Source organism: Sphaeramia orbicularis, chromosome 15 (assembly GCF_902148855.1).
Source record: "Sphaeramia orbicularis chromosome 15, fSphaOr1.1, whole genome shotgun sequence".
In the NCBI taxonomy this organism is placed as follows: Eukaryota; Metazoa; Chordata; class Actinopteri; order Kurtiformes; family Apogonidae; genus Sphaeramia; species Sphaeramia orbicularis.
The window spans coordinates 53,568,731-53,590,624 of record NC_043971.1 but is presented as its reverse complement, the minus strand read 5'-3'; the positions used below and the strand labels follow the sequence as shown (position 1 = coordinate 53,590,624).

At 37.7% G+C, this 21,894-nt stretch overlaps 1 protein-coding gene across 4 annotated transcripts in view; it reads right to left on the bottom strand.

The window, feature by feature from the left end:
• Window positions 1–5,242: 5,242 nt before the first annotated feature.
• LOC115433966 (spectrin beta chain, non-erythrocytic 1) overlaps window positions 5,243–21,894 on the bottom strand; it is a 168,610-nt gene continuing 151,958 nt past the window's right edge. For 2 of the 4 annotated variants that reach the window (XM_030155564.1, XM_030155568.1), the window contains 6 exons: window positions 21,255–21,309; window positions 14,613–14,815; window positions 12,672–12,845; window positions 12,520–12,562; window positions 6,381–8,888; window positions 5,243–5,862 (listed from right to left, as the gene is read on the bottom strand). In XM_030155564.1, the coding sequence (XP_030011424.1) occupies window positions 8,679–8,888; window positions 12,520–12,562; window positions 12,672–12,845; window positions 14,613–14,815; window positions 21,255–21,309 (685 nt within the window). In that variant the 3' untranslated portion in view covers window positions 5,243–5,862; window positions 6,381–8,678. Of the gene's footprint in view, window positions 5,867–6,380; window positions 8,889–12,519; window positions 12,563–12,671; window positions 12,846–14,612; window positions 14,816–21,254; window positions 21,310–21,894 lie in introns of those variants that run through there. The other 2 variants (XM_030155565.1, XM_030155566.1) reach the window with 2 other exon arrangements.

Sequence of the window (21,894 nt, the reverse complement as noted above, 5' to 3'; positions counted from 1 at the left end):
GAAAGAAATGCAAGACAAATCCATACGTAACAAATGAACAGATAAATGAATGGATGCAGTAGCCTCCTGTAACACAGTACACAGAGTATACACACACACAGTATACACACAGTATACACACAGTACACACACAGTATGTAACACAAACATCTAAACAGGCCAAATCAATTTAAATTGAATAACAAAAAAAACAAACAAACACAAATTCCTCTGCCCCTGCAGGACAGATTTACCTTAAATCATGCACGTGAACTAAAATAATTGAACACATATTGGTCCCTGACCAGCTGACCAGCTGACCACTGCAGTCATCAGGGAAGATGACAGGATTGTCCCAGTCCATGTGTGATGCACTTTTTTGAGGGGGGGGGCTCCCTCCCTCCCTCCCTCTCCTTCCTCAGGCCACATTGTGGAGGACAGTCCAGGCCACAGTGATGTCACATGACCTCAAAGGGCGGAGCCTTAAGTGGTGCAGACAGTGAAAGCGTTCCTTCAGGAGGTCAAAGGTCATTTGGGTCCTGGTCCTTGTCCTGGTATGGGCATGACTGTAGGTCTGATGTGGTTCAGGGGGTCTGTGTATGGGGTCAGGAGAAAAGGATGGTAGGTAGACCCCCTGTCCCCCAGAAACACACCAGACAGTTCACCTGCCAACACAAAACCTCAGCATCACACCCTCATAACTCCAGTTCCATCCTGTTAGTTACCAGGGGAATTTTCAGTGGAAACGCACCAGGAACTTTGAAAGTTCAGGGTAAAACAGGAAGTTCCTGCAGAAGTTCCTGCGGTGGGAAAGGGCCGACAGACGTGTCCCTCTGTGTCAGCTGTCTGTGTGGTGGGGGTGCACCCAGGTCCGACAGTAGAGATCTGATAACACCGCAGAGCATGGATACTGCGGTCAGTCCAGCTGACTCTCCTTTTTACGAAGTCAGTCCAGCCGCAATGCAATTACAGGTCATGTGACCAATTGACCCAAAATCACTGCAGGATTGTAGTATGGTACTGGTTGAATGAGTTACGGTCATTTTTGTGACATTTTAACACTGTTGCTATTTTTAAGGAATTTTTTAGTGTAAATATTAGCATTTTAGCTCAATAGCTTCCAGGTCATGTGACCAATTGACCCAAAATCACTGCAGAATTGTAGTACGGTACTGGCTAAATGAGTTACGGTCATTTTTGTGATGTTTTAACACTGTTTCTATTTTTAATGATTTTTTAAATGTAAATATTAGCATTTTAGCTCAATAGCTTACAGGTCATGTGACCTATTGACCCAAAATCACTGCAGGATCATAGTACTACATGGGCTGGCTGAGTTACACCTCTTTTTATTACATTTGAATAATTTCCCTATTTTTAATGAAATTAACATTGTAAATGTTAGCATTGTAGCTCAATACAAGATAAACATTCATTGAAGAGATGGAAACAAGATGTTTTAATGTGTTCAAAGGGTCTGGGGTGTATCCTGAATCACCGCTACCAGCAAACACGTACGGTAAGTCACCGCGGACGATAGAATGGTTCAAAACCAGTGAAGACTCACACTGACACGTCTGTTTATATCCCATCAATAACCCACATTTTATTTTGAAAACCGGAAGATGATCCACGCTGTAGCATCCTTGCGCTGACTTTCTCAACCACCTCCGTGTTTTTACCGTAAAGTGTGTAATACGGGAGCACTGGAAATGTTGGAGCGGCTGGACTGACTTCGTAAAAAGGAGAGTCAGCTGGACTGACCGCAGTCAAATAAACAAGTTCAATTTAGTCTGAGCATCAGTTTCAATCCAAAGAGTCCGTGGGGACAGTTTTCTATAGTGTCACTGTCTGACTCAACTGGACCACGTACACGTATGAACAGTGTGGAAGCCTTTAGTCACATGGATCAGTCGACCAATCAGCACGCGGCTGACCTTCTGTCTCTATCCGCTTGTTCCAGCTCCGGTTTCGTTAACGGGTTAAACTCGCACCAAGCGGCGGGTTTTTACGGTTCAAACTGGAGCTGAAGTCCAGACCCACAGTGAGCGTGGTCATTAACCCTTTCGTGCACAGTGGTCACTCCAGTGGTCACTCCAGTGGACAGCTGTTCTACGGCTCTTCTGTTGTTTATTCATGGGTTTTATTGTTTCTGTTAATACTGATTTTAATGCTTAATGATGACCATAGGTTTTCTTTTCCTGGCTCCTCACAACTGTTAGTTTGTCAGACACCTGTGTCCTTCAAAACATGAATGTTTCTCTCAGTCAGCTTCTCAGTTCTGCATATTGTAAGCTACTTTATCTCTAAAGATAGCACAACTTACAGTTTGACCTTTTAGGCCATAGCAGAGCATGAGCTCTCTCAGTTCTGGAATTCAACAGAGTTACTTTCCCTAACTTCCCAGAATGACTCCAAGGTCTTCCATTCTGTCCTGTGTCCATCTGACATTCTTTCTTTTACTTAGCAACAGCATCATACGTCATATTTTATATTAACCAATCCCATGTAAGCTTAGCACAGCCTCTATAAGTTAGACTGATTTTCTGTATTAGGTAGAACTGACTTCTGACAGAGGGCGAAGCTTCGTTTGTCAGTTTCTCACTTGTGCACAACTTGTGCACGACATTTCAGTTCCATATGAGCCGACACAGTGGACACTTCTGCACCATCCAAAACACTGCAGTTCACACCATTACTGTAACCGTCCTGTTCTAGATCAAACTGATCTGCACTGACATGTTTGAGTGGAAATCAATAGCTAATTGTTGTTAGACTGTAATTAACTTTTTTTTTTTTTTTTTTTTCGCATATCCTCCTGAGACCCAGTAATGCATGTTGTCCTCTGTAGGGGACAAAAGTTTGACAGTTTTACACAAAAAATTCTGTCCATTACAAAGGACATTCCATTTAAAAAAATCAATCAATAAATAAAAATTATTTTAAAAATGTATCTGAAGAAACTGTTGCGGTATGCATTTTCCAATCAAGACAATTTTTTAATGTAAAAAAGCTACAACTGTCCATTTCCTGGGTCTCAGGAGGATTTCATCTCCATGAAATGAGTAATAACTAATATTAGAGTGTAATCAAATGTGAGAAAACAGTAGCAACTTAGCACTTAGCGGCATTAAAAATGTTTTTATTTCATAGTTTTCACACAGTTTATCACTTTCTGATGATGATTTTTTAATAAATGTTTCTTTGCTTTAAAAATTAAATGCATGGTGTCCAACTGCGTGGACATTTTTGTGACTAAAAAAAATAGGTTCAATAAAAAAAAACAAAAAAACAATTGCATTGTTTTTTTCATGCCTAAAGAGGAACAAAAACACTCAAGAAAAAAATATTGACTAAGGTTCTCATAATTCATGCATGAAAGGGTTAAAGAGCCATTAAAATGAAAGAGGTGAACTTGACCTTCAGATGCAGAGAACAGGAGCAACGACCGAGGACGAGGAAATGAAAGGAAAAAGAAGTAGTAGTTCAGGGAGGAGTTTATGAGACCTGCAGGAAGTCACCCCCCCCCCCCCCCCCACCACCACCACCACCACCAAAGGTTCCATTCCGGCCCTGCAGGATGAAAGTGCAGAACTGAACCTGAACAGTCCAGGTTTTCCAAATCCTTTTGGTTCAGGTTCCACATACAGACCAGTGTGATCTACAGTCAAAAGAACAACACAATAACCCAGAAAGAATGACAACTGCAAATGTTCTTTGGGAAAAATTATGTGGAAAAAATTTGAGTGAAAAAAAAAAAAATCACACTGTGAAAATATTTACATTTACAAAACTATTTTTTCACAATAAAATGCAAATAAATACATAAATAAAAACACAGATGAACAACCTGAAATGTGCAATTTGAACAATATTCTGCCTGTTCCTAAATGTTTGGTGCATTTATGGATCCACTGGGATCTGCAGTTGTGTTCAGAATAACAGATGGAATATTGGAGAGATTGTTCAAATTTTTGTTCCAAACTCCAAAATTTGAACAATATTCTGCCTGTTCCCAAATGTTTATGGAACACTGTGTAAATGTACATGTACACTGTAAAAAAAAACAAAAAAAACATCTGTAATTTGACAGAATTTTCACTGTTTATTTTACAGATTTTTCCTGTATTTTTAAAATACAGGAAAATATCAATGAAATGACAAAAAGACTGTGATTTTACATGTCAAATGTAAAATAACAGGAAAAAACTGTAACTGTGAATAACCAAAAAAAAATCCATTTTTTAAAAGAAATTTTTTCTTTTTTCACAGAAAAATAGTTAAAATACATTTGCAAATGTATCATAATTTCACAAATATTTCTTTTCTATTTATGACATTAAACTGTTAAAGTTTAATACTGTAAAAAAAAAAAAAAAAAAAAAAAAAAAAAAAAACGAGATAAAATTACTGACAATTAACCGTTAGAGAAGTATTTGTTCTGTAAGTTTAAATAGACTTGTTTAATTGACAAATATCTTGTGTAATTACAGGAGGTTTCACAACAAAAATGTTGAATAAATGTATTTTTGTGAATGTATAACATGTATAAGCACTGATAAACTGTCCAAATACAGTTTTTATCAGTGGATTGGACAACTGAGTCTCACTGAAAATTTTATATCTATATATATATATATATATATATATATATATATATATATATATATATATATATATATATATATATATATATATATAGGGAATTGGATTGTTTTAATACATGTAAATATTCTTTATTAAACTTTAAAAAGTCAAAAAAATATGCAAAATCTCATGCAAAGTTAGGGCAAAAACTGTATTTTAATTATGGAAAATTACCGTATTTTTATGAGATGTTATCTTTCATTATTTTACAGTATTTTTTCAGCACCCCTGCTGCCGGAAAATTACCATTTTTTTTCATTTTTAAAAGATTTTTTAGTGTATAAATAAGTTGAGGCATAATATTGTTAAAATTGCACAAATTTTTCAAATGAAATTTGTTTTTTCAGGTTATTCACATCTTTTTTGTAAAATGTAAATATTTTCATAATGTAATTGGTTTTTTTTGTACTAAAACACAAAGGAAAAACTTGGAGTTGTCATTATTTCCAGGTTATTCAGTCATTATTTGACTGGTCCGGCCCGCTGCAGATCAAACTGGGCTGAATACAGAACTGAACCAGAATGAGTTTGATGCCCTGGCCTCAGTGGCTTTAATAAAAGCGTAGTTGGTGATTCAGGCGATTCAACGTCACAGTCAAGACAACGACGCGTTTGGTTCGTTTTAAAAGCATTTTAATGGCTTTTTGCACATATGTAACAGAGAGGGGGAAGTCTACAGGTGCAGATCCGACTAGCAGTGACCCCTGGTCCACATCACACCAACTACCTGACCTACAAACCCAGGCCCCGCCCACACCCACCCACAACCCCCCCGTCTACCCGCCCACCCCCCATCGTGGCATTTTTGATTGTGCAATATGAATATCTTGTTACTATGGTTACAGTGACAGAGGAATGCACACTATATTGATCAAATCGCCAGAGAATGGAGCGAAAAGAAAAAAGTAACAGGAGCCAGCCACCCAGTGAAGGGTTTCAGTTCCTGTAAAGTCTTTGAGCAGAAAACAAAACCCAGTCTGGAGTCTGTGGGTGACCGAACTGTGTGGACATCTGTACCTGTTCTCATTCACGGGAACACTGGAAATCTACTGGTTCTGTTTTTTTCATCCAGATCTTGTTTGCCGTTTCACGGGGGTTACAACGTGGACTTCCATTTAACGTGTTCTTTGTTTATTATTTTAGTAACTGAAGATCCATGAACTTTCTACTAAATAAAACCCAACATCATGTTTGAAACGGCTGCAGAACCTGAAATGTTTCAGACTGAACTGAAGCCTCACTGGCAGGGCTGTAAGAAAATAACGCTTCTGCAATGTATCACAATATTTCATTTCACAATACCGTATCGATATTAAAAAGTACTGGATCGATATTTTTAGGTATTTATTCAAATGCACATATTGTGGAGGTTCATTTTTGTTTTTTGTTTATATTTCATTCATTATTATTTAACTCTTGTGATTGAACTCAAATCCTGTTCTGATGTTAGTTGTGAACTAATAGAATTTGAACATTTGAACAGGATCTGAAACTGGAATGTCTGTAAAACAGAATTTAAGTCTGAACACAGGAACATTTGGTGATGGAACATTAGATCCTGTTCTGATCAAATAAAAATGTGTTTAGTATTTGTGCAGATTTCTGGTGTAATTCAATTCTTCAAGGAAATAATCATTTAAAAAAAGAAACAAACGAAAAATTGCCTTTTTAACAGTATCATGATGTATCGTATGGTGATCGTCGTATTGTGATTTGTATCGTATCACCAGATTCTTGTCGATACACAGCCCTACTCACTGGACCAACACCAAGTTCAGATAAAAAATGAACCATATTTTAATCTGAGTGTCCATGTGTTTTTCCTTCCACTTGTGTGGAAGTCTATTAATGCCAAAACTAACAGCATTAAAATGTTCGAATAACATGAACAGCAGTGTTCTAATTTTTTCAACCTTATTGCAAAGACTTAAATCCAGACTTAAGGTTTGGTCAAAATATAAATGTTTTCTACATATTTCAGTTTTGCATAACAGTAAACGTAGGTCTGACCTAACATACGCTGCAGATGAAAAACACCCACATATTTGATCAGACTGGGCTTTGTCTTCCACTGGTGCTCCTGGTTTGGTCACCAAAGGCTCCAACATTAGAAGAAACTGAACAGCCTTCACTGCAGCCGCTGGTGGCAAAAGTCTAATAATCTTCAACATGGAGTGCTGAAGCCAACAAGCAAGCGACCATTATCATTACACGACTCACTTCCAGTAAATGCTTTTTAGAACCAACTTTTCCATTTAAACAGCAATGCTTGAAAGTAATTTTTGTTTTTATAGTACATCTACGTCTCCATACTTGTTGGACTAAATAAACCTTAGACATAGCTTAACTGTGGAACAGAAAATACATACAGGAGGAAACAAAACATTTTTCCAAGTAACTATGGGCAGAAGTAAATGTTTCAAATACGTAAAAGACAGTAAAAATAAACCTTACTGGATGCTTTAAAGTTATCGAACATTCTTACTGGTCTTAGTTTATTTATTCTCCGCTGAGGCGAACTCAGCGACGCCTTCATTCAGATTTGTTAAGTGTACATATTGTTAGGTTGTTTTTGTAAAGAGAGTTATAGTCAAATGAAGCTTATTACGGTTGGTAGGTCTTATTAGTAGCAGTAATAATAAGTGAAATTAAACACAGGTTTATTTTTTAACAGTTTGTTATACACAAGTTATACATACAGTTCAAAACACTGCAGGGTAATGCTCCAAATGACAGCCACACCTTGGTTTACAAGTGATGCTTCAGGAATTAGACAGCACCAAAATCAAAGCGAATAACTGCAGTTGTCCTTTTACTGGTGGTTACTATGGTGACAGAAAATAATTCAGTGCATAACTAGGGTTGTTTCCCAAAAGCAGAAGTTGTGTTGTACTTTAGGTTAAGTTTCTGCTCTTGAACATTCACCATTTTCAGAACCTTTAGCAATTTTTACAACATGCCTTCAGACTTTTTTTTTTTTTAATCTATTTTCTGACACTGGATCTCAAATTGTAGGTGTGATTTTCAGAGGTTTACCCTGCTGTGCTCTCAGGTTTCCCTACTACAGAGGGATACACGTCATCTTGCAAAGACAAGGCCTCGCAAAAAACTGAGGATGGACCCTAAACGAAACTACCTACAACTGTGAAATAAAAGAAAAGAAGAACAAACCGAAACAAAACAAGAAAAGTAACAAAAACTGAGGCGTCTGCAGGGAGCGTAAACACAAACCCACAAAGGCAGTAGTAGTAGTAATAGTAGTAGGCGGGGTGATGAGAAAGCAGAAAACACAAGAGGAGATAGAAAACACAAATAATAGCATTAAAGATAATAAGTGGGATATTCTGGGAACTCCTCTACGTGGTGTTGTTGTTCAGCGGCAAACTCTGGGTTTTCTTAGATGACAGCAGCTGCCTGAAGCGTTTGCAGACCCCATTAATATTTTTCCTAAATCAGATCTTTTTTTTTTTTTTTCCCCATCGGTTTTTCCTGCTCCTTATCTTACAAAAACTGAACAGAGGATACAGGAGGTGGTAGTTACTGTCGCTCTGAGCCGGACGGTTGATAGGCACAGAGTGGAGAGTTTTGGCTCGGAGCTTCATGCTGGAGTCACGCTTTTCAAAGAGGAAGAGGAGGAAGAGGAAGAAGAGGGAGGAGGGAGGAAGGAAGAAAGGAAGAGGAGCTGTTTGGGAGATTTTCCTGTGACGCGGTGACATCGAAAGTATAGGCAACTGTTGAACAAGTCCAAATATGAATGACATCTGGTCGCACGCAGCCTTTTCACCATTAAACAGAGGTATTATGTTTTTAAAGGTTAATTGTGTAAGACGCCAAATCACGGTCAAATTTAGTTCTACGTTAACTTGATTAGATTTTACGACAGTATCAGATGCTACAAGTGGACTCTAGATCAGAGCTGGGGTCGGTAGACGCGGACATCATCAAACATTTGACCGAAGCCCGATCAGAAATGAGGGAGGAGCCCAAACAGCACCAGAGGGAGGATGAAGGAGGAGGAGGAGGAGGAGGAGGAGGGAGGGAAGGAAGAGCGTCTATTTCTTCTTGCTGAATAGACTGAAGCGTTTCTCCTTGTCTTTCTCTCTTTTCCCCGGGCTTGACTCTGCTGTTGCCGTGGCGACGGAGGCCGGCAGCGTCTGAGCACGTGCGCCCGGTGCCGGCGTGCTATGGCTGCTGGGCGTCACGTCCGATTTCTCGCCCGACTTGGCGGACGTTATGGCCGAGATCCATGTGTTCATCTCCTCCTGTGGACGCAGACGATGAAGACAGAGATGCATCACAGCAGAACAAGTAGAAAATAGTTCCAGGTCCAAAACTTAAAAAAGAGCCAACAGTAGAAAATAAACCATGACGAAAGGCAACAACAAAAAAGCAATAAATACAATTAAATCAGATAATACACTGACGCTTACATGAAAATAATTAATAGGAACGCAGAATAAAATAATCTAAACACAAAAAGAGAATACTAAAAATCTAATAAAAATACGAAAAATCAAAATACAAACGATTCAGAAAAATAACTCCACTAAAATCTGGAATACAGATAAAAATAACACAATAAAAAATAGAGAAAATAATAATGAAAATAAATAAACTGAAAGCATGTTAAGCATTTAACACCAATCCTAACATGAGTAAAACACACATCTAGGGATGTAACGATATGAAAATTTTGTATCACGGTTATTGTGACCAAAATTATCACGGTTATCATTATTATCGCGGTATTGTTGAAATTGTGCTCAAAATGTTCAAAAGTACTGATACACACACTGAAAGAATTTAACCAAGTTGTATTTTGAAAAAAACAAACCAAAACAAAAACAAATAAAATAACTGGTACAATGTCCCTTCTGTTGCAGAAACATTCTAGTATTAACCCTTAGTGGTCTGAGCCTATTTTGTCTGTTTTTCAGTCCTTTTGATTTGGCCTTTATATACTATAGAAACAAATGTTTACTATAGCCATGTTTGGGATCTGTTTTTTCAGCGCAACTTCATTTATATCATCTGCCTATTATTTTTTCACATTAACCTGCTATACAGGGTGTTTCAAAAAAAAGTATACACTCAGAAAAATGCCTAAAAAATGAAAATTTCATAAGTTTCAGAAAATATCTATATGGTTATTGATAGACCAAGGTCTCCTGCTTTCATTACCACAATGGCAGGTATCAGCCATACCATGTGAGTGAGCATGGTCCTTGCACTTAATTGGGATAGAAAATGGCTTGCGCACAGATATGAGAGGGTTAGAACAAGATCAGACACCACAATTGGAAAGCTTAGGCAGGTGCTTTAATGCTGTGTAATTTACAAGAAAATTCAGTTAACCCTTTGTCTTCCAGAAGCCTCCAAACTTTGCACCCAGGTTGAGCCATCCAGGCATGACTATGTAAATTTCTGGGAAGCTACGAAGCACTGTTTACATTTGTCAGACCACAGTCCATTTTAGGCCTGTGGAGAGCTAAGGGCAAATTGAAATGGACTGTGGCTGTGTCTTCTTTGACAAATCAATGAACCATGGCCTGCGTTCTTTGGCATGGACTACGATCAGAACCAGACGTGCAAGGACTTGCTGTTTGAGTGAAGGAAGGGACAGCCTGGGTGCAAAGTTTGGAGGCTTCTGGAATTCTGAATTTTCTTGTAAATTACACAGCATTAAAGCACCTGCCTAAGCTTTCCAATTGTGGTGTCTGATCTTGTTTTAATCCTCTCATATCTGTGCGCAAGCCATTTTCTATCCCAGTTAAGTACAAGGACCGTGCTCACTCACGTGGTATGGCTGATACCTGCCATTGTAGTAATGAAAGCATGAGACCTTGGTCTATCAATAACCGTATAGATATTTTCTGAAACTTATGGAACTTTCATTTTTTACGCATTTTTCTGAGTGTATACTTTTTTTTTTTAAACACCCTGTATAAACATAAAAAGACAGGAAACACAAAAAAATATATAAAATCTGATTTGAAAAATGAATATAATTTATTGCATAAATAACACACAGATGCTTAACGAACCTTTTCAAAGACTTTAAAAGTGAATATTGGTTCCAAATATTAGGTATAGAAAATCAAAATTGTAATAAATAAAAACTATACTCAAATATGTGATATAAAAGCAGATCTTTCCATAGGGTTTTTTCCCCTAAAAGTGCAGCAATCACACACAGTTATCATAATAATTAGAATTTAAACGGTAATACTAACCGTCTGCAATTTTACTGCGGTTTATTATTATACCGGTAATCGTTACATCCCTATACACATCACATCAATAATTACATAAACATAAATAAACTACACGCAAAGACTATAAACAAGAACAATAAAACAAGTGAAAAAGTAGGCGGAGCTTACTAATACCACGCCCAGCTGCACAATACTTTGCCCCTCCTGCTCACTTATACCCTGCCTACACAGGGGTTTATTTCCAGATTTGATTTTCAACCTTTTCAAAAATGTGTAAAAAATGCACTAATTCAGAGGACGGCACACAGAACATGTGTCCAAAGCATCGGGTCAACAGTGTCTGAAAAATGGGTTGGACTAAAGTCTCTGACAGACCGATGGAATTCCTGGTATATCTCTGCAGGGTGGGGAAGCAAAATGTACAATATTTTGAGGCAGGGATTGAAAGACAGTGTATGACCAATTAGTTTATTGAAAGTCATGAGAATTTATTTGCCACAAGAAAATGTCCATAATAGAAAATGTTTTATTCTGTGTCCTCCTTCTTTCTCAATAACTGCCTTCACACGCTTCCTGAAACTTGTGCAAGTGTTCCTCAAATATTGGGGTGACAACTTCTCCCATTCTTCTTTAATAGTATCTTCCAGACTTTCTGGTAATAGTTTTGCTCATAGTCATTCTCTTCTTTCCATTATAAACAGTCTTTATGGACACTCCAACTATTTTTGAAATCTCCTTTGGTGTGACGAGTGCATTCAGCAAATCACACACTCTTTGACGTTTGCTTTCCTGATTACTCATATGGGCAAAAGTTTCTGAAAAGGTATGGATAATAGTGTTAGGTATGATTATGACATCAGTATATGTTTGGGTTCAAAACAATTGATGTAGTGCCTGCTGAGAAAAAACAATTAAATGTTCATTGTAAATTTTGCTTCCCCACCCTGTATACCTCCACCCTGTGGGGCGGGCGGGCAGGGGGGGGACAAAAACCTTAGAGCACAGGTGTCAAACATGAGGCCTGGGGGCCAAATCCAGCCCGCCAAAGGATACAATCTGGCCCATAGGATGGATTTGTGAAATACAAAAATTACACTGAAGATATTAACAATTGCAGATGTCAAAGTTATTTTAATTCAGATTCCACATACAGACCAATTAGATACCAAGTAGGTCAGACCAGTAAAATACTATCATATTAAATCTATAAATAATGAAAACAGCACATTTTCTCATTGTTTTAGTTTAAAAAAGTAAAATTACATGAAAATGTTTATATTAAAAAGCTGTTATTTTACAAAAAATGTGAATAACCTTAAATGTCTTCAGATAAGTAAATGCAGTTTTACTAATATTCTGCCTGTTATTAAATGTTTTGTGTATTTGTAATTGTAATGTAAGTTGTAATGCACGTGTGAATGATAAACTGATAATCTGAGGCAGAATATTGTTAAAATTGCAGTTATTTCCAGTTGTTCATGTTATTCCAATTTTTGTAGATGTTAACATTATCATAATTTTATTTGACTTTTTTTACTGTTATTATTTTACTGGTCCGGCCCACTTGAGATCGCATTGGGCTGAATGTGGAACTGAACTAAAATGAGTCTGACAGCCTTGCCTTAGAGGGTTAACGTAGGAACATTTAAAAGTCCATATTGCACATTTTTGTACTTACATCATCTTTGGCTTGGAAGAGATACTCGTTCCCGTCAGTGATTCTGTTAAAACAGTATTGAATAAACCCTGTGAGTATTTATTTACATCCCAGACATCTGACACTAGTTGATCATGGAGGGAAAGGAGCGTCTCCAGCCACAGAACACTCACTTGAGCTTAAAGACGTGTTTCTTCTTCTTGTAGTCTGTGGCCACCTCACATACGGCGTCCTTGAGGCTGATGGGGATCTCGCTGTGGTAGGGGATCCCCTGACTGGCGCTTTTCTGGTCCTTATAGAATCCCATCTCCTGCTGGTTGATCACACAGTACACGTTGTGCCATGACCTGCACAGACACAAAAACAGTCATCAAACCAAACACATGATGAACCCAGTCATCTCCAGTGTTTTACTTCTGTTACGATTTGTGAAACCTGTGAAATTATTGAAATGATATGCAAATTTCAAAACAACCTGAAAATGTACAAAACCTGAATGTCAGCATGGTTAGCACTTGCACTTCACAGCAACAAAGTTCTGGGTTTGAGTCTGAGCGGCGCCTTTCTGTGATCAGTTTACCTGTTAATGCTAACTAGTGCGCTGACCTGTGGGGAACTACGGGTTCTAGATCCTCTGATCCAGCTCAGCCCTTTACTTTCTTTATAGGGATGCACTGATCTGATACCACTATTGGGCATCAGCTCCGAAACTCAGTGTGTGTACATGTACTCGTAAAAGTAATCCGATACAAATGCACCAATACCACTTACGGCCGTGTGACATTCCCAGTTCAGTGCAGCAGGTACGAGGAGGAGGAATAATGTGTGAAGAGTGTGGAGACTGAACCAAATAAATGACGGTGATAAAAGTAAGGCTGACTGACAGTACTGTTCCAGACACAGACAGATACAGATGCAGCGTTCTGTCCGTCCTCTGCGTACATTCCATCTGTTTTCCAGGTGATGGAGGATGAGTACCCAGACGGAGAATACCAGCAGAACCGTGGAGGTAGAGGATCTGTTCAAAGAGCCACTGTGGGAGTTAGAGAAAAACTACTGACACATTTAGGACAACTACCCAGGGCTGGACCGGTTTACATCCTACTGATAATACTATGGGGGTACGGAGCAGTGCGGACCACCGCCAGTGGAAGTGAAAACCAAACCTCTGTCTTATATTTCTCTTTTCTCTTCCTGCTGAAGCTAAACTTTTAAACCTTACCAGAGAAAACGCTGAACATTAGTATCACATTAGTGTTTCCTCTGTCGTCTCCATGTTTGTTATTACTGACTTTCTTCTTCTTCATTAAACTTTCCTCTTCTTCGTGGTATTTGTCCAGTATGGTTAACTCAGAGCGGCGCCCCCTGGTGGATTAACTGACAAACGCTCATTCCAACACATTAAATGTCAGTAGCAGCACTTTGTTCCAGTCAGACTAATGACAACGACAATAAAGCACATTTACAAAAGGAACGAACAACTGGAATGGGATTATTAAATACTCATATCGGTACTCGGTATCGGCAAGTACTCAAATGTAAGTAATAGTACTCGGTCTGGAAAAAAGTGGTATCAGTGCATCCCTATTTCTTTATTTTCTTGGTAAATTCCACTGGTATTTTCAGTTGAATAACCTCTCAGCTGGCATGTTGGTTTCTGCACAGGAAATTTGAAACCATGGCCCTATTGTTTATCTGTTACTAGGTAACCCACTTCAATGATGATTCCATGATTCTGGGCATAGCAACGTGATTGTAAAGCTATTGTATTCCAAAATTACTAATATGTCCCAAAATATTGGTCTTATCATCTTGCTGTTTTCATTAGTCTGTTTCTTGACCAAAAATACATAAGTATGACAAACTGCAGCAGTCAGCTCTGTACGGATTTAGTGTGATGCCTGAGACACACACACACACACACACACACACACACAGAGTCCACTTCCCTTTTATGATGTAGATGCTAATTAATGCTGTTAATGCTACCTGCTCATGCTAATGCTAGGTGCTGTGTGTTTCATGATGATAAAATGCAGTGACTGAATTTCCCTACATGTATAATGAAGTGCGTTACCAAAACCTAAGGTTATTTCCATGCCAGGTGGTCTTACCTGCTTGAAGCCTTCTTGTTATGCCCCTCCCACTCATGTTTGCGGTGCAGGAAGCCCTCCAGTTGTGATGTGGGCGTGTCCTGCTGGCTCTTGGCCGGCAGGGTCGCCGCCTGGCTGGCTTTGGCCTTACGAGACGCCCCGGGGGACCCTGCAGGGCTGGGCTCCGACACCCCATTCACCACCTCGCCCCCCTCCACGTTGTCCTGGAAACAGAGAGGACTGTTAAGACTCGTGGGACCAACTGAGGACACGTGGATCTGCCCAATACTGTAGAGACGGTTTTAATCCAGTTTGTCTCAGACACACAGAAGCTGTGAATCAGTTATGAGCTGCATGCAGAGCACAATCAGAAGCTAATTTGGATCCAGATCGACAGATAAGATCATCTGGATTAGTTCATTGATGGCATTAGTCTTTATAGCATCTACTGATGATAAATGCAGAAAATCACTGGACTGATCCGTAAATGTGTCTTGTTTTTATAAAACCACTCCAGCCTTCTCCCTCTCCAGTCGCCACTCCTGAAACAAAACTTGAACAGAATCATGAGCTCCATCAAGCCACTGAGTCACCAGCCTTTGCATTTTTAAGTGTTTTAGTTGCTCAGTTCTCATTAAAAACATTGGAATAGCCAACACAGCTTGATCATGCACTGATTACAGGTTTTGGGACATGCATATTCAATCAAAACACCACAATAACACACATCATGGTGAACGGTGTGAAGACAGACAAGAGGAGAAGCAAACAAAGAAATCTCAAACAATTATCACCCAAATTGTTTGGATCATTACTGGGTTTCAGTATCTGTGAGGGAAGATTGGCCAAGTCAAGGTTTTATTTTTCCACACCACACCCACTCCAAGCGGATGCTTCATTACCCTGGTACTGAGCTCCTCTGCAGATGGACCAGTGGTGGACACTGTCTGAGAAGCTGGACCGATCCCAGGAGGTTTTACTGAGCGCTTGGCCGGAGCGTAGCCAATCATGGCACATTTTATTGGTGTCTTGGAGGTCTGACGTTATGGTGGGAGGGTTAAAGTGTGATTCTGTGGGTGTGGACGACAGTAAGAACCTACCCTGTGGTAGAAAGGTTTTATGGGAGCTTGTACTGATCCAATAAGAGGCCGTTTGGACCACTGCTGAAAATTCTTATGTACAGTAGTGCTGCAGGAAACTCTAAAACCAGGAACAAGTTCACTTCATATTGTACCTTCAATTTTCTACCTTTCCCAAAATTATGATTGGGACTCCAAAGATATCATCAATTGGCACTGAGAAAAATACATAATGTTATGCAATTCATTTTCCCATTTTACAAAGAAGACGACTTAGGAGTAGAGTGGCGCTACCTAGGTTACATTACTTGTAATTACTAATATTAAAATCCATTCTTATGTTGCCAGCCAGGACGGACACACCCCCCCCCACCACCACCCTGCCTCCAACAGTCTTCAGCTGACACCAACTGACTACCAGTGTAATACTAACTTAAGCAGGAACTCACATAGGGATGTAACGATTACCGGTATAACGATAAACTGCGGTAAAATTGCCAATGGTTAGTATTACCGTTTAAATTCTAATTATAATTAGAATGTGTTTGATTACTGCACTTTTCCGGAGAAAACGCCTATGTAAAGATCTGCTTTTACGTCAAATATTTGAGTATAGTTTTAATTTATTACAATTTTAATTTTATATACCTAATATTTGGAACAAATATTCACTTTTAAAGTCTTTGAAAAGGCTCATTATGCATCTGTGTGTTATTTATGCAATAAATTATATACATTTTTCAAATCGGATTTAAAAAAAATTTTTTTGTGTGTTTTCTGTCCTTTTATGTTTTTATAGTAGGTTAAAGTGAAAAAATAACAGGCAGATGAGATAGATGAAGTTGTGTTGAAAAAAATATACCAAACATGGGTATAGTAAACATTTGTTTATATAGTATATAAAGGCAAAATCAAAAGGACTGAAAAACGGCCAAAATAGGCTCAGACCACGTTTCTGCAACAGAAGGGACATGGTGCCAATTATTTTATGTTTTTTTTGTTTTTGTTGTTTTTTTTTCAAATTACAACTTGGTTAAATTATTTCGGTGTGTGTATTTGTACTTTTTGAACATTTTGAGCACAATTTCAACAATACCACGATAATGATGATAACCGTGATATGAAATTTTCATATCGTTACATCCCTAAACTCCCAATAATACTTCATTTCTGCAGCACTTGGTAAAGGTGGCTGTAAAACAGTTCCCTCTGTCCTCTCTGTGATGATTGTGAACTTCGAGTCCAGTAAATGTTTCCTTAGAGGCAAAACTTTCCAAAGTGAGAGGAAGTGATTTCATGCCACCTATTTTCATCTATGTTTTTATCCAATTTGGAAGTTATTATTTAGTCTTATTAGCTGTCGAGCTTTTTTTATGTGTAGAACTGCAGGAGAAGTTGCTAAAAAAAATACCAAGAACTGTAGTAACGCTACATATAACAAACCTTAACCTCCTGAGACCCAGGAAATGTCAGCAAAGTACCAGCTTTTTTTTGTTTTTATTAAATAAGTGCCTATATTGGAAACATCATGATGCAACAGTTTTTTCAGATGCAGTTTTGAAAATTTTTATGGAATGTCCTTTGTGGTGGACAGTTTTCTTTTTTTTTTGTATAAAGTTGTGAAACTCTTGTCCACAAATGTGTACAGAAAACCCATAGCTGGGTCTGAGGAGGTTAACAGATAGCAGGAGAATCTATCAAATATCATGTATAAATGCTGTTCATGTAGGTCAGACCTACTGTATATCTAACTGTTCTTTTTCCTATCCGGACATGACAGTCTTGCTATTTTAACAAATCACTAAACAGAACTTACTGCCTCCAACTCCAACATTATCATTAAATACAGAAATAATTAACTTGTGTGATATATTGGTTTACAAACTAGTTATCCAATCATTGTTAATGTGAAAATGAAATAATACGTCTACAGCCCCAGGATGAAAACTGAAGAACATGAAATAAGAAAAAATAATGACAGAAAAATGAGAGGAAAAACAGCTACAATATTAATAATGTTAACAGCATAAGAAACACTTTAAAAGAAGACACAACTGTAAATGAAAACAACATGGACAGACAAACCAGGATGGGTCATGGGCTCTGATTGGTCGGGTTTATTGGGAATGTGTGTTAGTCAGGGAATAACATGCAACAGAAACCAAGACATTGAATGACATAAACCATGAGAACAGGCTGAGAATCATGATAATACAAAACAGTAACACAATAATGAGTTGATTCAGTGTCATGTGGACTGGTGGTGATGTCAAATATAATGATATAACGACCACACACACTTCTGTCCTAATTTTACACCAGTTTTATATAAAGCTGAGGAATATGTGTGAAGGTTTGATGATACTCAATACACAGAATGACAATGATTATGTGAATGAAAAGCGTTATTTTATTTTTCCAAAAAATTCTGAAAACTCATTGCACAGATTATATATTTTAAACTGTAAATCAAAGCTCTACATCATTATTAATTTGCTTTTACTTTTTTGGCCAAATTTCAGTCATTTACGTCTTCTGTGTTACATTATATTTGTGCCAGATATTAGGATTATTAAAGAATTACTTTTTCCATTCATTCATTCATTTAGTGTGGACATTAATATTACTAATGGAATATCGTCTTTTACATGTATTTAAGTATTTTCTGTAATTTTTACTATTTCTACTTTGTAAACTCTACAAACAAATAAAACTACCTTCAATGTGTGTTTTAGGTGTTTTATATACTGTGTATAAAAAAATGTAAGAGCATATATAAGAAGAGTATGTGTGTGAATCTAATGTGTGAAAAAATAAGAATAAATGAATGTGTGTAATAACTCGAACGAAGAACTTTGGTGAAATGTTTCAGTCATTAGTTAATTTACTTCTGTGCATCATTGTATTATTTCACTATTAAAGTTTTAAAAATTGTTAAAGTAGAGCTTTCATTTTTATTTCTTCTAATTGACAGTAACATTAATGATTTTCGGGTACATCTACAGTAATTTAATCTCTGTCCAAACAATTTTTTTTAGCATGAAAAAATTCATGATGAGTTGTGAGAATATGTAGTTATTGATGAGGGTAGTATTGATATGAGTGATTATTGATGATGTGTTGATGTGATGAATGTGGACAAACCTGGGCCAGGTCCATATGAGCCTGTTTTACATATATGTCTATTCAAAAGATTAATAATAAATATTTTTAACAGTTTTGGGCAAAATATAAAATTTCCCCTCAAGACAGTGTGAGTGTATGTTTTTCAATAAATAACATAACTTAATTAATTTACAAATTCTCAAAGGGAAGTTAATAATGAACCTAAACACTAGGGACCTTATAATTAGCTTTATTTTAAGACAGAAAGAATAAGACATTTCTTATTACTGCAGCCCATTTAGGAGACTAACATTTGGAATAACAATAATATGATCAGTTTTACTGTAATAACTAATTGTCATAGATTATTTGTATTACCTGTGTATTAGAGAATAAAGTTCTTGATATGCTGATGATATGCTGCTTTATGTTAAGGGTTTGCCCTATTGTGGTAAATATCTGATGTAGTAACATTGTCAGGTGTTCATGTTCCACAGAGTGAGTTTATAAATGATGACGTAAACTAGAAGAAACATTAAAAGTTGAGGGGAGATGATGATGGGAGTGTTGAGCTGAGAGACAAAAGGAAGAAAAACATGAAGGTGGGAATGAATAAAGTTGTCTAGTGTGTCTTTAGTCCCAAACACCACGGAGGAATTCACACTCATACCATCAAACCTCAAAACATGACACTGTTGAAATAATCTCTGTTTAAAGGAATAAAGCACCATTTTGAATCATTACAAAATAAAAACTGTGGTCCCAGACGTGATAAGTCAACTCTAAGACATGGATATAAGCTAAAGAGTGTAATTGATCCCAAATTTGATCAAAAGTATGATGATTTTTAATATTTAATTACAAAAACTAAAATAATTGATCTGAAACAGATTTCTGTTGTGAATATTAAATTAAGTTTCTCAGCTTTAACAAGATTTTCTTTCCCATATTCACTTCATTTACTCATTTTTAGTAAAAAGGTTCGTGTTGACATTGTATCAACAGTTTCATTAATTGAATGAAAAATTCTTGTGCAAAATAATCATAACCAGAGAGGATCACATAAAAGCAACTGGGTGATGAAACCAGACCTTTTAACATTTCGTAAAGTTTTAAGCTGCATCTTCTTTAATGTCCACGAGATGCTGTTGCAGAAACTCTCACTATATTGAGAGGAATCTGATCAATGGAAACTCATCTAAAAAAACTGACCAAGGACATACTGATTTGATTTTGTGGAAAAACAAGGAAAAACATGTGCTACAGATAAACTAAAGGCTGTGATGAAATGATTAGTGCTTTGTTAGTGTAATATCCATTGGTTTTTGAGGGTGGTCATTTGTAAATAATAATGTGAAACAGAGTTATTAGGAACAAGTGAAAAAGTAGGCAGAGCTTACTAATACCTCCACCGGGTCACACAACACTCCTGTTCACTGATGTCCTGGACACCCAGGGATTCATTTTGAGTCTTAACTTTCAATCTTTTCAAAAACTTTTCAAACATTTGCAAAAAAAAAAAAAGCAAAAATTTTGAGAAAGGCACATGTAAAGAACGTGTGTGTGAAATTTGAAAAGAAATGTTTGAACAATGTCAGAAAAATTGGTTTGAAAAAGTTTGTGCTGAAATTTGGAAAAAAAAAAAAAAAAAATCCAAGACTTGAAATTGTGCCATTAGGCTGTGCACTGCACCTCTCCTAGTGGTAAAGAACGTGTGAAATTAGAAAAGAATGGGGTGGATAGTGTCCAACGTGAATTTGCAGTTGGTTTTTTTGCAAGTGTTGTGTACTGTGTGTACTGTGTGTGCTGTGTGTACTGTGTGTGTACTGTGTGTACTGTGTGTGTACTGTGTGTACTGTGTGTGTACCGTGTGTACCGTGTGTGTACTGTATGTACTTTGTGTGTACTGTGTGTGCTGTGTGTACTGTTTGTACTGTGTGTACTGTTTGTGCTGTGTGTACTGTGTGTGTACTGTGTGTACTGTGTGTGTACCGTGTGTACCGTGTGTGTACTGTGTGTGTACTGTATGTACTTTGTGTGTACTGTGTGTGCTGTGTGTACTGTTTGTACTGTGTGTACTGTTTGTACTGTGTGCACTGTGTGTACTGTGTGTGCACTGTGTGTACCATGTGTGTACTGTGTGTGTACTGTATATACTTTGTGTGTACTGTGTGTGCTGTGTGTACTGTTTGTGCTGTGTGTACTGTGTGTACTGTGTGTGCACCGTGTGTACCGTGTGTGTACTGTATGTACTTTGTGTGTACTGTGTGTGCTGTGTGTACTGTTTGTACTGTGTGTACTGTTTGTACTGTGTGTGCTGTGTGTACTGTTTGTACTGTGTGTACTGTTTGTACTGTGTGTGCTGTGTGTGCTGCTGGCTGGGCGTTGTGCAGTTGTTGTTGTGTTAGGTTGCAGCGTTGGCCCTGCGGCTCTGCAGGGTGCTGCTGTATTTCTGGTAGGCGGGGGAGCGGTAACTAACCCTGGGTGACTCCTGATCGGACGGAAGCCCGTTCTGAGACGCCGGCTCACCCTCCCTGCAAACACAAAAACACACCAAAACATTAGATTTAAGCACAAACAGCTGCTTTACCAGGAATGAGAAGAATATGCTGCATCTGCACCCACCTTAACATGCTAAAGGAACTGAAACCAGTTTTCTGGATTTCTGTACTGTAGTTATTGGATACAAACTGTATTGTATCTAAAGCTGAAACGATTAATTGATTGGGGCATAATTATTCGATTCCAGTTTCCCTGAATCTAAGCTTTGTTTCCTTAATTTTGTTGCTAAACATTGGTTCCACTGTTGTTTCACACAGATGCTTATTGTGTCGCACATGACGCCAGGACCGACACAAACAACATGGAGTGTGGCTCAGAAGAGACGAGGACAAAAAGGCAGAGAATGTCTGTATGTTCACTTTTCTACATTGGAACCATCACTTACTCCTTTAACGTTTGAAGCTTTAACACAAACATTACAAATATTTGTTTTTATTCTTTCAGTTCTACGTTAGTTCCATGTTCAGTTGTAAATAAGTTGGATCCAAATGTGCTGAAGACTGCAGTGCACATATTGTTTATAGATGTCACTGGACTTGTCTGTTGTTGTTTCTATC